At 40.1% G+C, this 16,654-nt stretch overlaps 1 protein-coding gene across 2 annotated transcripts in view; it reads left to right on the top strand.

Annotated features, from left to right (window-relative positions):
- Positions 1 to 16,654, top strand: part of CAPN3 (calpain 3) — a 51,074-nt gene continuing 34,420 nt past the window's right edge. Inside the window, exon 1 of one of the 2 annotated variants that reach the window (XM_053889155.1) lies at positions 1 to 619. In XM_053889155.1, the coding sequence (XP_053745130.1) occupies positions 311 to 619 (309 nt within the window). In that variant the 5' untranslated portion in view covers positions 1 to 310. The remainder of the gene's footprint in view (positions 620 to 16,654) is intronic. The other variant, XM_019442450.2, reaches the window with a different exon arrangement.

Raw genomic sequence — 16,654 nt, 5'->3', positions numbered from 1 at the left:
CTCTCTCTCTCTCCCTCTCTCCCTCTGGCATGCATGCTGCCGGTAGGAGCCCCCAGGTAAACACTCCTGCAGAAACCCTTTAGTGCTCCTTCCTCAGGAAAACCTATTTCTTCCGGATCACAGCTCAGCTTTTAAGATGGACGTAAGCTGGATGACCTTCTGATGGGCTTCGAGCTTTGAATTTGGATGTGGACATTTTCTCTCAGATGACAGAATCACTCCAACTTCCCCTTTGCCGTTGCTTCCTTTCCTTGAAGGTAGTTCTATCTTGTTTTCTTTAAAAAACCTTTTCCTTCCAAATTTGCCTGCCATGCCAACCGTCATTAGCGCATCTGTGGCCCCACGGACAGGGGCTGAGCCCAGGTCCCCGGGACCAATTCCCCAGCAAGGCCAAGGCAAGACCACCGAGGCCGGGGGCGGAAACCCAAGTGGCATCTATTCAGCCATCATCAGCCGCAATTTTCCCATTATCGGAGTGAAAGAGAAGACATTTGAGCAGCTTCACAAGAAGTGTCTAGAAAAGAAGGTTCTTTATCTGGATCCCGAGTTCCCACCAGATGAGACCTCTCTCTTTTACAGCCAGAAGTTCCCCATCCAGTTCATTTGGAAGAGACCTCCGGTGAGTAGCTTGCTGGCTGCCCGTTGGGCTTTTTCCCCTCCTAGAAGTCCTCCCACTCAGCACCTCCCCGCAGCCCCACGGTGCACATGGGTGCACATGGGCGCTGGGGGAAGGGTCCTGGCAGAGGCTCCCCAGGGCTCTGCCCTCGACTGAGGCCGAGCCCATTCTCACTCTCTTGCTTTCTTTTCCTAAAAAACATCTTGCTTTCTATAAAAGAAATTGGAATTCAGTGTAATCCAGCCTATAAAAGTAAATATCCCTTTCCCAGAACAACAACAACAAATTCTTTGTAAGAGTCCTTCAACTTCTAGGGCTAAAATCACAACGAATGACATCTTTAGTCTGCCAGCAGCCATGACTTTCTGCAACAGAGAAGCCCCAGAAAGAGGAGAGGAGCTGGCAAAGATCACTTTTTCATGCATAGAGTGTTAGGATTAGAAGGAGAAATCCTAGCAGTCAGTTTCGTCCACATACTTCGCCTCACACATGAGAAAATAAAGGCGCACAGAGAGAAGTACATCCAGAGAGAGCATGACAGCCCAGAATAAAATCCTTTCTCTTTAGGTACCTCTTCCAGCCTCTGGATTTCATGGACAGTGATCCGCCAGAAAGAAAAGCATATCCTCTTGCCTCCCTTCTCTGATCAGACCACCCATATGACTCTGGTCCTTAATTCAAGAAATATTTATTGGGCATTGGTAGGGCCGGAATGCAGGCAAACAACAAGGGAGACAGCTGTGGATAAGAAAGACAAGAAGTCCTGCTCTCCTGGAGCCTAGAGTCCTGAAGGGAAGGCTGTCAGGAGATAGCGTTCTGGGTACAGTGAGCTCAAAAGGCAAGAACTAACCTTCCTGAGGAGATCCTTTAAGCTGAGGCCCCGAGCTATTCATTAACTTAATCAAGTGACGCTGAAGTCCTATTCATTAGCCACGTTTTTCTTTATAACCTGAGATGAAACATCCAACAACCCTGTTCTCAGCCCCTGGGTTCCCCCAAGGGCTCCTTTCCTCTCCCGGGAGCCCTGTGGTAAGGCCTGTGACTATCCTGAGTTCTCTCTTTAGAAGAAAGTACTGGAAAGAACTTCATTCTCCAGCCCAGTCACCGCCCTGCTGCCAGAGCACTGGGATATGTCCCATCCCTGCTGAAGTATCTTCGGTGACACCGTTCTGCCCTCCCCCCATGCCTTCAGGATAACTCCAAACTCCTGAGCTGAGCTATCAGCCCTTTTCAGGCTGGCACCCTCTCCCCCAGACGGTGACACACTCAGCTCCTCTGTTGTTCCAAGTCTCCTCAGACCTCAAGGCCTTTGCTCATGCTCTCTGTCTGGAATGCCCTTGTTTTTTGTTTTGTTCTGTTTTGCTTGTTTTAATATAATCTATTGTCAAGTTGACTGACATACAGTGTATACAGTGTGCTCTTGGTTTTGGGGTAGATTCCCATTATTCATTGCTTACATACAACACCCAGTGCTCATTGCAACAAGTGCCCTCCTCAATGCCCATCACCCATTTTCCCCTCTACCCCCATCAGCCCTCAGTTTGTGTTTAAGAGTCTCTTATGGTTTGCCTCCCTCCCTCTCTGTTTGTAACAAGTTTTCCCCCCTCCATTTCCCCCATGTCTTCTATTAAGTTTCTCAAGTTCCACATATGAGTGAAAAGTGGAATGCCCTTGTTTTTATCTGATTTGCTCCTCTCACCCTCTCTCCAGTGCTCAGGTGTCACTTTCTTCAGGCTTTCACATGTCTGTTCCCTATCTGATAACAGGACCTATTCCTATTCAACGCTGGACCCCAGTAGTCAGAGAAGGGCCAGGCCCACAGTAGGTACTCAGCTGCTGGTGGTGAATGAAAACTCACATCTGAGGGCACTGACCACCAAGAGATAAGGACAGCCCAGCATTCCAAGGCTGGGGGTTCCTAAAAGCCTTTTCTAAAATTTTTTTTTTTAACGTTTATTTATTTTTGAGACAGAGAGAGACAGAGCATGAACGGGGGAGGGTCAGAGAGAGGGAGACACAGAATCTGAAACAGGCTCCAGGCTCTGAGCTGTCAGCACAGAGCCTGACGCAGGGCTCGAACTCATGGACCACGAGATCATGACCTGAGCCGAAGTCGGCCGCTTAACCGACTGAGCCACCCAGGCACCCCTAAAAGCTTTTTCTAATATTACTACAGAGAAAAAAACCAAAAACCTTACAAATATTGCTTTTAGTGAAATTATTGGTGGCTTTTAGTCTTAAAAGCTATACTTGCATTTCGATAAAAATGCTACCAGGGTCTATTATGCTCTAGGCACTACTTCAGTCCTAAAACTTACACTGCCATTGTCAGTGTGACATTAGGGGCACCAAAAGACCTCTTTCCAACTGTGCTCCTACCACCAACACCCCCTCACATACAGTTGAAGTGATTAAAGTCCAGAAAGGACAATCACACAAGTTGACTGAAATTGAAAGAGTGAAATGATCCCAGAACTTTCTGAAGTGTAAAGCACTTATTGGAAACGTCAGTTTTGCCTGCATTCCATAGATGTAGTGACTTTTATCAGGTTTGAGCAGTCTGAAATGGAGACTATGTCCTACGAGAGACCATTCCTGCTTTTACTATCTGAGGCACAGAATCAGTGAAAGCCAATCCGAGCTTTTCTTCATAATCAAGTTTTACTTGTTACAGTTAGATGGTGGTGGTGGTGGTGATAAGGGGAGAATTATTCAGGCCAGCTACAATTCTAGCTAAGATGATGCTGCACTTTCAGCTTTACCCTCTTAAAAGAAGAGACACCCAGGCCACCTGTCTGGGCACACCTATAATCTCTTTTCACTTGCCTATGAGTGCTACCCTCACTGCCTTTCCTCTTCTATTGGGGAGCTTCATGCATTGTGTCTCGAGGCCAAGCTATCTGATTCCTCTTGCCCCTATTTCTAGAATCAGAAAGCAAACAAACCATACAATACTTCCCAATTGTTGAGCCAGATTTTCTTGATGACAAACCCCTGGACAGAAGAGAATGGGCTTCTAGAACAGGGCCTCTGGGAAACTGATTACTCTTGCCCAATTTCATCAGGGAAATGCCAATCAAAACCAATGAGATATCACTTTGTCAGAACGGCTAAAACCTAGAAAACCATAAATAACAAATGTTGGTGAGGATGTGAAGAAAAGAGAACCCTTGAGCACTCTTGGTGGGAATGCAAATTGGTGCAGCCACTATGGAAAATACGTTCCTCAAAAAAATTAAAAATAGAAATACCATACAATCCAGTAATTCCACTACTGGGTATTTTTCCAAAGAAAACAAAAACAGTAATTTGAAAAGATATACGCACCCCTATGTTTTTTGCAGCATTATTTACAATAGCCAAGATATGGCAGCAACTCAAGTGTCTATCAATAGATAAATGGATAAGGAAGATGTGGTATATATGTATATATACATATATATGCATATTGTGTATACATATATATACATATTGTGTATATATACATATATATACATATTGTGTGTGTGTGTGTGTACACACATATACACAATAGGCCATAAAAAAGAATGAGATCTTGCCGTTTGCAACAACATGGATGGACCTAGAGAGTATAATCCTAAGTGAAATAAGTCAGACAGAGGAAAATACCGAATGATTTCCCTCAAATGTGGAATCTAAAAGACAAAACAAATGAACAAAGAAAGAAACAAAGAGACACATAAACAAAAAAAGAACAAACTGGTGGCTACCTTAGGGGAAGAGAGTTAGGGGATGGGTGAAATAAAGAGGATTAAGGGGTAAAAACTTCCAGTTATAAAATAAATAAGTCATGGAGATAAAAAGTACAATGTAGAGGATATAGTCAATAAGATTGTAATAATGTTGTTTGGTGACAGATGGTGACTGCCCTTAACGAAGTGAACACTGAGTAACGTATAGAATTGTTGAATCAATATGTTGTACACCTGAAACTAATATAGCACTGTATGTTAATTACACTTCAATACAAAGAAAAAGCCCAAAATAATAATAAATAAATCATTACATTTTTCAGGTTAAGTCCTGTTAACCACTACAAAAACATCTTTGATTTTTTTTTAAGATATTTACAAGCATGCTTAACAAAATGTGAATCCTTAACATGTCAGACTCTAACTTTTCTCTTCATGAGGAAAACTCATAAGGAAAAATCAGTAAGATTCTTATAATTACAGAAAGGATAATTTCTCTCTAGGAGGGACATGATTGTTGTTTAATGGGGAAAAAAAAGAGGGAAAAATGCTAGTTTATTTACAAGAGGAAGGGAGCTAGAACAGAAACCAAAGTGGGGTGGGGGGAAGCAACAGGGCAGAAGGCCACACACTCCAATGTCATCCCTCCACTTGACCTGACACTCAAAGGCATCTTTACTCATGAACTTGTGACATGCCTGAGGCAAGTAAAAAGTAACTTTTTGGTAAAGGGGGAAGTTAGTGTCTTGAGTTACACAGGCAGAATGAGCCAACACACCCAGAAGTCAGAGTGTGGAAAGCACAGGAGTGGGGAAAGAGAGAGGCATCTAGAATCAAACTGCCAGGAACCCACTGAACTGTGGTGGGGGGGAAAAGGCTCTGCCCTCTCAGAGCCTATGAGGTGGGGGTTCAAGATCTCCAAGGAACTGTGAGACCCCAACTAACACTTGGGAAGTGGTCTGCTTACAAGAGGCTGACACATGGTGAAGCCACTGTGGAAAAGAGTATGGAGCTTCCTCAAAAAGTTACAAATAGAACTATCCTATGATCCAACAATCACACTACTGGGTATTTACCCAAAGAATACGAAAACACTAATTCAAAGGGATACATGCCCCCCTTTGTTTACTGCAGCATTATTTACAATAGCCACGTTATGGAAGCAACCCAAGTGCCCATCGATAGACAAATGGATAAAGAAGAAGTGGTATATATGTACAATGGAATATTATTCAGCCATAAAAAAGAATGAAACCTTGCCATTTGCAACAACATGGATGGAGCTGGGGAGTATAATGCTAAGCAAAAAAAGTCAGTCAGAGAAAGACAAATATCACATGATTTCACTCACATGTGGAATTTAAGAAACAAAACAAATGGGTAAAGGGGGAAAGAGAGAGAGACAAATTAAGAAACAGATTGGTACTTACAGAGAACAAACTGATGGTTATCAGGTGGGTGGGGGGATGGGTGAAATTGGTGATGGGGATTAAGGAGTTAACTTGTGATAAGCACCAGGTTGTCTAGGGAATTGTTGAATCACTATATTATATTATATATGTTTATATATTATATGTTTATATAATATGTAGTAATATAATATATAAATATAATACATAATTTATATATATGATGTATAAATAATATAAATATAAAATATTTATTGTAAATATAATTATTATAAATTAAAATATATTATAATTATGAAAATTATTGTTATAAATATAAAAATATAAATAATATATAATATATAAGAATAAGAAATAATAACTATATTATATACCTGATAATAACACTTAATACAGTTAACACTGTATGTTAACTGGAATTATTTTTTTAATATGAAATTTAATGTCAAAGTGGTTTCCATACAACACCCAGTGCTCATCCCAACAGGTGCCCTCCTCAATAGCCATCACCCACCCTCCCCTCCCTCCAACCCCCATCAACCCTCAGTTTATTCTCAGTTTTTAAGAGTCTCTTATGGTTTGGCTTTCTCCCTCTCTAACTTTTTTTTTTCCCCTTCCCCTCCCCCATGGTCTTCTGTTAAGTTTCTCAGGATCCACACAAGAGTAAAAACATATGGTATCTGTCTTTCTCTGTATGAATTATTTCACTTAGCATAATACTCTCCAGTTCCATCCACGTTGCTACAAAAGGCCCTATTTCATTCTTTCTCACTGCCAAGTAGTATTCCATTGTGTATATAAACCACAATTTCTTTATCCATTCGTCAGTTGATGGACATTTAGGCTCTCTCCATGATTTGGCTATTGTTGAAATTGCTGCTATAAACATTGGGGTACAAGTGCCCCTATGCATCAGCACTCCTGTATCCCTTGGGTAAATTCCTAGCAGTGCTATTGCTGGGTCATAGGGTAGTTCTATTTTTAATTTTCTGAGGAACCTCCACACTGTTTTCCAGAGCGGCTGCACCAGTTTGCATTCCCACCAACAGTGCAAGAGGGTTCCCGTTTCTCCACATCCTCGCCAGCATCTATAGTCTCCTGATTTGTTCATTTTAGCCACTCTGACTGGCGTGAGGTGGTATCTCAGTGTGGTTTCGATTTGTATTTCCCTGATGAGGAGTGACGTTGAGCATCTCTTCATGTGCCTGTTGGCCATCTGGTTGTCTTCTTTAGAGAAGTGTCTATTCATGTTTCCTGTCCATTTCTTCACTGGATTATTTGTTTTTCGGGTGTGGAGTTTGGTGAGTTCTTTATAGATTTTGGATACTAGCCCTTTGTCCGATAAGTCATTTGCAAATATCTTTTCCCATTCTGTTGGTTGCCTTTTAGTTTTGTTGGTTGTTTCCTTTGCTGTGCAGAAGCTTTTTATCTTGATGAGGTCCCAATAGTTCATTTTTGCTTTTAATTCCCTTGCCTTTGGAGATGTGTCAAGTAAGAAATTGCTGCGGCTGAGGTCAGAGAGGTCTTTTCCTGCTTTCTCCTCTAGGATTTTGATGGTTTCCTGTCTCACATTCAGGTCCTTTAACCATTTTGAGTTCATTTTTGTGAATGGTGTAAGATAGTGGTCTAGTTTCATTCTTCTGCATGTTGCTGTCCAGTTCTCCCAGCACTATTTGTTAAAGAGACTGTCTTTTTTCCATTGGATATTCTTTCCTGCTTTGTCAAAGATTAGTTGGCCATACATTTGTGGGTCCAATTCTGGAGTCTCTATTCTATTCCATTGGTCTATGTGTCTGTTTTTGTGCCAATACCATGCTGTCTTGATGATGACAGCTTTGTAGTAGAGGCTAAAAATTTGAAAAGCCCAAACAAGGGGGCCCCTGGGTGGCTTAGTTGACTGGGTGTCCAACTCTTAGTTTTGGCTCAGGTCATGATCCCAGGGTCATGGGATCAAGCCCTGCATCAGGCTTCACGCTGAGGGTAGAACTTGCTTAAGATTCTCTCCCTTTTCCCCTTACCCACTCACTCTCTCAAAACAAACAAACAAAAAGAGAGAAGCTGACGCTTGCTTTACCATTTCATCCAAACTTCAAGTCTAAATAATCACCATCAGAACTTTATTAATAGAAGTTTATTATAATAACTTCTATAACTAATAGAAGTTTATTATATTCCCCCAGAATACTGGGAAGATAGCATTAAAACTGCTATCAAAAACTCCTTATAAATTTTAGTATTGTTTGGGATCTTTGGAAACCTTTTCTTTCAGCCATTCCATTTCAAAGTTTCTTTCCTGATGTTAAGATTTTGAAGGGAAAACAGATGCTCCCAGCTCCTTCAATAACCTGCCTATCGTTAGTACCTTTCACAGCGTGAAAGTGCATCCTCATTTCTAGCCAGAACTCTTCTGGCCACAATTTTTGCCCCTTATCTCTGGTCTGATCCAGAATACAGTGAAACAGTCAGCAGATTTCCTGTACGTAGTAATTCTCCCTGTTCATCAACAATCTCATCCTTCTTTTAATTGTTTTCAGATCAAATAGTTATAAACCTCCCCTAACCTTCCCCTGTAATATGGTTTTTCCAGCACTGGAGGTGTCAGTGCTATGATCTGTATACAGTCGATCCTCATTACTCCTGGGTTCTGTATTTGTGAATTCCCCTACTCACTAACATTTCTTTGTAACCCCAAATCAGTCTCCAAGGTGCTTCTGTGGTCATCTGCAGACATGTGTAGGGCAGTGAAAATTTTGAGTCGCCGTCCACGCACATTCCCAGATGAAATCAAGGGGACAGTCGGCCTTCTCAGCTTAGCTCTCACACTGTAAACAGGCATCCTTTTCATAGTCTACACAGTGCCACGTTTTTCACATTTTTGCACTCTTTGTTGGTGATTTCTCTGTTTAAAATGTAAAGTGCTTTCTCATGTTCCTAATGCAAGAAGGCTGGGGTGTGCCTCAGGGAGAAAATACATGTGTTAGATAAGCTTCATTAATGCTTGAGTTGGTTGTGAGGGCAATGTTAATGACTCAATAAAATATATTAAATAAGGTGTCTTTAAACAGAAACACACTTAAGAGTGTGTATTGATCAGTTGATTAAAATGTGACTAGAGGGTCACAGGAATCTAATTCTGTATTTCCTCCAGGAGCAATGGTTCAATATTCACTAATTCAGCATTCACTGGCACCTCATAGAACATAACTACCATAAATAACGAGAATCGACTGTAATTCCTATGTTCTCTGCATTCTTAAATATCACAGCTTGGAACAATACCCTACTAAGGGTATGATTAATAGTAAACATTGCAACATGTTTTTATTTTTTAATGTTTATTTAATTTTGAAAGACAGACAGACAGACTGCGAGAAGGGGAGGGGCAGAGAGGGAAGGATATAGAATCTGAAGCAGCTCCAGGCTCTGAGCTATCAGCACATGGAGCTGAAACTCACAAACCACGAGATCCTGACTGGAGCCAAAGTCAGAGGCTTAACCGACTGAGCCACCCAGGCACCCTACATTGCAACATGTTTTAATCCATTACAGTCATGACTTTCTTGATGCTCAAATTGTCCCATCTTTGGCCAGTGGGAACCCCCTATAAATTGCCTATATCATTTGACATGACCCCATTAATCTTAAACAGATTTCTTGCTTTCTGGCCACAACAGAATGTCCCAGGCTCATCTTGTATATTTCTTGCCCCAGACGTAGAACAATTTATTTTTTCAAGTAGCCTGGCTCCTTTCAGTCTGAAATGAAGTTGAAGGAAGTTGTAAAATGTGGAGGAGAGCTGACCACCGACTCTTGAGGACCCAGAGCTTAGCCACTGCTTCAGTGCTCAGAAGATGAAAGCTTTCTGACAATGTGTGGTGACACCAGAGGTCTCTTGCTCTGATGGCCCCTTCCGTGTGCCCCATCGCTTGTGTAACTAACACTCTCCATGTGTATGTTCCCAGCCAGGGGGGTTACCTGGCCTGCACTACTAGACTCTGAGAAGAAGAAACCCTAGGTTGGCAAAAAATAAAATTACTCCCTTCCAATGTGGAATGAGAGGGAAGAAACAGAACTACAGGAAAACCCAGGCTGTGTGCAGTGAGCCCTCTGTTCCAGGGCTGAGGGCTCAGTCACTGGCTACGCAGCTTCTCCTCTCAGGGATATTACTTATCTTTCCCATAAACCCGGCTCAGGAGGTCTGCTTGTAATCTGATTTAGATGTGTCATCTTCTGTCAGACAGTTTCGAGAGAAGTGGGATCACTGGGCTAGACACAAAGAGGAAGACCTGAGGGCATCGTGCAGAGTAGTTAAGGAAACTAAATTTAGGGGTGCCTGGGTGGCTCAGTCGGTTGAGCATCCGACTTCAGCTCGGATCATGATCTCATGGTTCATGAGTTCGAGCCTCACATCTGGCTCTCTGCTGTCAGTGTGGAGCCCGCTTCAGATCCTCTGCCCTTCTGTCTCTCTGCCCCTCCCTTGCTCATGCGCGCACACTCTCTCTCTCAAAAATATATAAACATTAAAAAAAAAACAAACTAAACTTAGAACCAAATAAACCTGTGTCTGGACTCTGGTTCTGCCACTAGCAAGTCACATAAATAGAATGTTTAGAAGTTTAAATTAAGAAATTCCCTTAAGAGAGGGAAAAGGCAATTCATGAGGTGGGAAAAGATATTTATAGCACATCTAACCAATAAGCAATCAATAGCCAAAGAATGACCACAATTCAAGTTGAAAAAGACAAACTCAATAGAAAAATTAGCAAAAGACTGGTATTTCATGAACAGAGAGTAACAAAAGATCAAGAAATACATGAACATATGAAAGATGTTCTGCTTATAAAGGACATAGTGATGTTCTCATCACGTGGCTATTCTGAACTAGCAGCCTTAAAGTCCTGGTAGGTGCTCAAGGTAAGGTAGCAATTACTATGAGTGGAGGCAGCAAAGGACAGGAGCATAACACAGTGATGGGGAAAGCACATGCTTTCAAATCAGACAAACTTGATTCAAATCCCAGCTCCACCTTTTAGCGAGGTGACCTCCAGCAGGTTACTGACCATTTTTGGGTCTCAGTTTCCTCATCTGTGAAAAGAATATGAAAATTCTTACTTTCACAGAGTTTTAAGGATTAAATGAGATATTGTAAATGACATACATTAGCATGATGAGTCAACAAATAATGATGATGGTAATTCAAAGGTAAAATGAGGTACCCAGCTGGGAGCCAGCCCTCTCTTTACTCGGCAGAAAATCACGATGGCACCATGCTGGAGTGGGGGTGGGGGAGCATAAATTCTGGGGAAAGTGACAATTCAATAAATAATTAGGACTGCCTCCTCTTATATTCCACAAGACAACAGCTCCTCCTAAGGGCCATGATGAAGACAAAGCTCTGGACATCATAGTGAAGAAGCTAAAATAGCTTAGCAGTAAGATACTGAAAATGGGGGTAGAGGGGCAGAAATAGCCAAGAAATGTATGAAAAGATGCATTTCCCTGATTATGAATGAGGCAGAGCATCTTTTCACACATTCATGTATTTCTTGATCATTTGTTATCTTGATGTCCATGAAATACCTTGCCTTTGCTAATTTTTCAATTGAGTTGTCTTTTTCAACTTGAACTGTAGGCATTCTTTGGATACTGATTGTTTATTGGTTAGATATGCTATATATATCTTCTCCCATTTTGTAACTTGCCTTTTCACTCTCTTAAGGTGTTTTTTTTATTTTAAAAATTCTTTTTTTTTTAACTTTTTAAGGTTTATTTATTTTTGAGAAAGAGAGACAGAGTGGGAGCAGGGGAGGGGCAGAAGGAGAGGGAGACACAGAATCCGAAGCAGGCTCCATCCAGGCTCTGAGCTATCAGCACAGAACCCTACACGGGACTCGAACTCAGGAACTCAAGGTCATGACCTGCACCAAGATCAGAAGCTTAACCCACTGAGCCACTCAGGCACCCCTATTTTTAAAATTCTGACTTAAAAGTTCTAAATTAATTTTTAATTATTATTTTTCCTTTATGGTTAGCGCTTTTCATGTTCTGTTAAAGAAGTTTTTCCTAAACTAAAGTCATTCTTCTTTATTATCATTTTTTTTAATATATGAAATTTGTTGTCAAATTGGTTTCCATACAACACCCAGTGCTCATCCCAAAAGGTGCCCTCCTCAATACCCATCACCCACCCTGCCCTCCCTCCCACCCCCCATCAACCCTCAGTTTGTTCTCAGTTTTTAACAGTCTCTTATGCTTTGGCTCTCTCCCACTCTAACCTCTTTTTTTTTTTTTCTTCCCCTCCCCCATGGGTTTCTGTTAAGTTTCTCACGATCCACATAAGAGTGAAACCATATGGTATCTGTCTTTCTCTGTATGGCTTATTTCACTTAGCATCACACTCTCCAGTTCCATCCACGTTGCTACAAAAGGCCATATTTCATTCTTTCTCATTGCCACGTAGTATTCCATTGTGTATATAAACCACAATTTCTTTATCCATTCATCAGTTGATGGACATTTAGGCTCTTTCCATAATTTGGCTATTGTTGAGAGTGCTGCTATAAACATTGGAGTACAAGTGCCCTTATGCATCAGTACTCCTGTATCCCTTGGGTAAATTCCTAGCAGTGCTGTTGCTGGGTCATAGGGTAGGTCTATTTTTAATTTTCTGAGGAACCTCCACACTGCTTTCCAGAGTGGCTGCACCAATTTGCATTCCCACCAACAGTGCAAGAGGGTTCCCGTTTCTCCACATCCTCGCCAGCATCTATAGTCTCCTGATTTGTTCATTTTGGCCACTCTGACTGGCGTGAGGTGATATCTGAGTGTGGTTTTGATTTGTATTTCCCTGATAAGGAGTGACGTTGAACATCTTTTCATGTGCCTGTTGGCCATCTGGATGTCTTCTTTAGAGAAGTGTCTATTCATGTTTTCTGCCCATTTCTTCACTGGGTTATTTGTTTTTCGGGTGTGGAGTTTGTATTATCATTTTTTAAATGTTTATTTATTTAAGAAAGAGAGTGTTTGTGAATGTGAGAGTGGGGGAGGAGCAGAGAGAAAGAGAATCTCAAGCAGGCTCTGCTGCTGTTAGCACAGGGGTGGGGTTCAATCTCACAAATCATGAGATCATGACCTGAGACAAAATCAGGAGTGGGATGCTTAATTAACTGAGCCATCCAGGGTGCCCCTTTATTATCATTTAGAAACTTAATTTTTCTGCCTTTATATTTAGGTCTATAATCCATCCAGAGAAGATTTTTCTTACATAAGATAGGGATCAGATTTTGTTGTTTTTCCATATGGATAGTCAAAGCTCCCAGCAGAATTCATTTTTTTTTAAAAATCCTTCCTCTGTTGTTATGTAATATCACTTTTAAACAGATCAAATGTTTACCAATGTGTGGTTCTGTCTCTGCACTCTCTACCATGTTTCACTTGTGTTTATTGGTCTATCTTTGTGCCAACTCCACACCTTGTGCCAATAAATCTTGACATTCAGTAGAGCCAGTCCTTCTAACTTTTCTTCTTTAATATTGTTTTAACTGAATCTGGCTCCTTGTCTTTCCATTTAAATTTTAGAATCAGGATATTGCGTTCCACAGAAAATCCTGTTGGGATTTTTTTGAGATTGCATTGAATCAACCTGGAATAATGCACATCTTGACAATACTGAGTCATCCTATCCATGGAGAAGGGATGTCTCTCCATTTAAATGGGTCTCGTTTAGTATCTTTCCATCAAGTTCTTTTATAATTTTCTCCATAAAGGTTTGAACATCCTTTGTCAGATTTCTTCCTAGGCATCTTTTGCTTTTGCTATTATTTTTATAAAGGGCATCTTTCTTAAAATTGTACTCAATTTCTCAGGCATAAACATGCATTTGACTTTCATATTATATACAATATATTTCCTAAACTCTTAGTAATTCTAACAATTTGAAAACCCCAAGTTATTTATCTATAGATTCCATTTCCATACAGATAGTTAGGTCATTTGTAAATAATGACAGGGCTGCCTGGTACATTATGCACAACTGTATTGAGCAACCTAATTCCTGTTTTATTGCACTAAATCTTCCAGCAAAAAGGAAATAACAGAATCTGTCCGGCTCCCAATTTTATTTTTTAATTTTTTAAATTTTATTATTTTTTTTGAGAAAGGATGAGCAGGGAAGAGGTACAGTGAGAGGGAGTGAGAGAATCCCAAGCTGGCTCCACGCTGTTAGGGCAGAGCCTAACGACACAGGGCTCAAATTCGCAAATTGTGAGATCATGACGTGAGCCGAAATCAAGAGTTGGACATAACTGATTGAGCCACCCAGGTGTCCCTGGGTCTTAACTTTAAAGGGAACTTAATCTTAGCTGCTTCACTGTTGAATAGACTTGCTATAGATTTCTATGTTCTGATGTCTTGGGTGTGTTTCTTATAAACTGCTTAGAAGGCTGTTGTTGTTTTTTTAATGCAATCTGAAAACCTTTGTCTTTTAACTGAAGGTTTTAGTCCATTTACATTGATTATGAACATCTATCTCTATTGGATTTATTACTGTCATCTTAACCATAACCTTTCCGTTGGTATTACTTTTTAAATGTTGCTTTTTTCCTCTTTACACCCTTTTAAAAACGTATTAAAAGTGTTTTCTCTTTTTTTCTATTAGTTCAGATGTTATTGACTATTTCTGTTTTTTTTCTGTGGTTACCCTAAATACTTAACATATGTTTCATCCTGACAAAGCCTGAAGTTGATCAATAGCTTTAGTTTCCTCAAAAACAATATGAATACCATAAGGCACTTTGACTCTAAATATTCTTCTCCCAACTAATCTGTCATTGTCGCTCAGAATTTTAGCTCTATATTGATTTTTCAACCTTAAAAAGTAGGAAATATACTTTTCTAAAACAGTCAATATTTTACACACGTTTACCAATTTCTCTGTTTACTGTTCTTTCTTGAGTCTTAGACTTTTCCTTCTGGAATAATTCTGCTTTTTCCTAAAGTATCTTGTTTAACAATTTCTTTGGTGAGAATCTATTTGTAGTAAGCATTCTCAATTTTTATTTGTATAAAATTAACTCTCATTCATGAAATCGTTTTCCTGGGTAATCAGTCCTAGGCTGATTCTCCTTACTATCTTCTGGCTTACATTCTTGCTGAAATCCGCAATCATTCTAATTGGTATCCCTTAATAGGCCATCTGCCTTTTCTCTTTGACTGTGTTTAAGATTACGCTGTCTCTGGTATTCTGCCATATTGCTATGTTGTGTTTGTTTCAACATGTATTTCTGCATCTTTCCTGCTTAGTATTCCTTGGGATTCCTGAATCTGAGGATTGGAGTCAATGATTAACTGTAAAAACTTTCTTAGAATATTAATTCTTTCCATATTTTCTATTATCTTCTTCTGGAACTCCAATTAGATATATGCTGAACTTACCTTGCTCTAGCCCCCATATAGCTTAACCTTTTTTTCTTTCTTTTTAAAAAATTTCCCATCTCTTTGCTTCTCTGTGTGATATTCTAGGAGATTTCTTCTGACCTCCCTTCCAGTTCACTAATGCTCACTTCAACCTTAATTGGATTCTGGCTTTTTTTTTTTTTTTTTAAAGCAGCTATAAAGGACATTTGGGAAACTGAAGAAATTAGCATGTGGAGGGGCACCTGGGTGGCTCAGTTGGTTCGGTGTCTGACTTTGGCTCAGGTCATGATCTTGCGGTTCGTGGGGTTGAGCCCTGCATCGGGCTCTGTGCTGGCAGCTCAGAGCCTGGAGCCTACTTCGGATTCTGTGTCTCCCTCTCTCTCTGCCTCTCTCTCTCTCTCTCAAAAATAAATAAACATTAAAAATTTAAAAAAAGAAATTAACATATGGATTTAGATTTTAGATAATATTAGAGAATAATAGTTAATTTTCTTAGCGATAATGGCATTCAAGTCAGTAGGAAAGTGCTCTTGTACTTAGGAGATGCCTGCTGTAGCCTAAGTATACCTTTAAGTATTTAGGTGTGGAGTGTCATGACACTGCCAACATTTTTTCAAATGGTTCAGCAAAAAAAATAGGATCCATATATACGTATATAGATCAGTAAAACAAAGATGGAAAAATGTTAACAATTGTTGAATCTAGATGTAAGCTATATGGGTGTCCCTTCTTTAAACTTTCCTGTAAGTTTGAAATTTTTCATAATATAAAGTAGAAAACTATGAGAGTGGAAATTTACATATTTTAGTAGTAGGGCTAAAATATAAAATCAAGGAAATCTAGGATGTAGAACACAAAAATAGGAAAATACAATAAAATTAGAGGAGGTTTAACATTGGATTTTTAGAAGTTTCACGAAAAGGAAGGAAGGAGGTAGGGGGAAAGGAAGGGAGTAAGGAGGGAAGGAAGGAAGAAAGGAAGGAAGGAAATAATTGAAAGGGAGAGAAATGTCAAAGAAATAATGTAAGAATATGCCAAAACTGAGGACAAAAGTCCCTATATGGAAAGGAGTCACTGAGTGCTCAGCACGAAGAATTTAAAAACAAAACAAAACAAAACAAAACAAAAAACCCACCTCATACCAAGGCACATAAATTTGGTTTTTGGAATTGGGAGTGGGAGGAGTAGGAGGGAAGGGCAGAAAACCCTAAAATCTTTTGGAGGGAAAAGACAGGTCACATACAAAGGAATATTCATCAGAATTGTACCATACTTCTCACAACTCCAGATGCTAGAAGCAATGAAACCATGCATTAAAAATTCTGAAAGGAAAATGCTCTTCAATCTAAAATACCTAGCCAAATTTTCAATCATGAGACAAGTAGAAAACGTAGTTAGATGGGCAAGGACTGAGGCCACTTACCTCCTGTGCACCCTTACCTAGGAAGCTGCAAGTTGTCGGCCAATCCAATCAAGGAGTAAACCAAAGAAGCGTTAAGGTC

Source organism: Panthera pardus, unplaced genomic scaffold, assembly GCF_024362965.1.
Source record: "Panthera pardus isolate Hobbes unplaced genomic scaffold, ASM2436296v1 HiC_scaffold_24, whole genome shotgun sequence".
In the NCBI taxonomy this organism is placed as follows: Eukaryota; Metazoa; Chordata; class Mammalia; order Carnivora; family Felidae; genus Panthera; species Panthera pardus.
The sequence above is the reverse complement of the archived record's forward strand: the minus strand, read 5'-3'. Positions and strand labels throughout refer to the sequence as shown.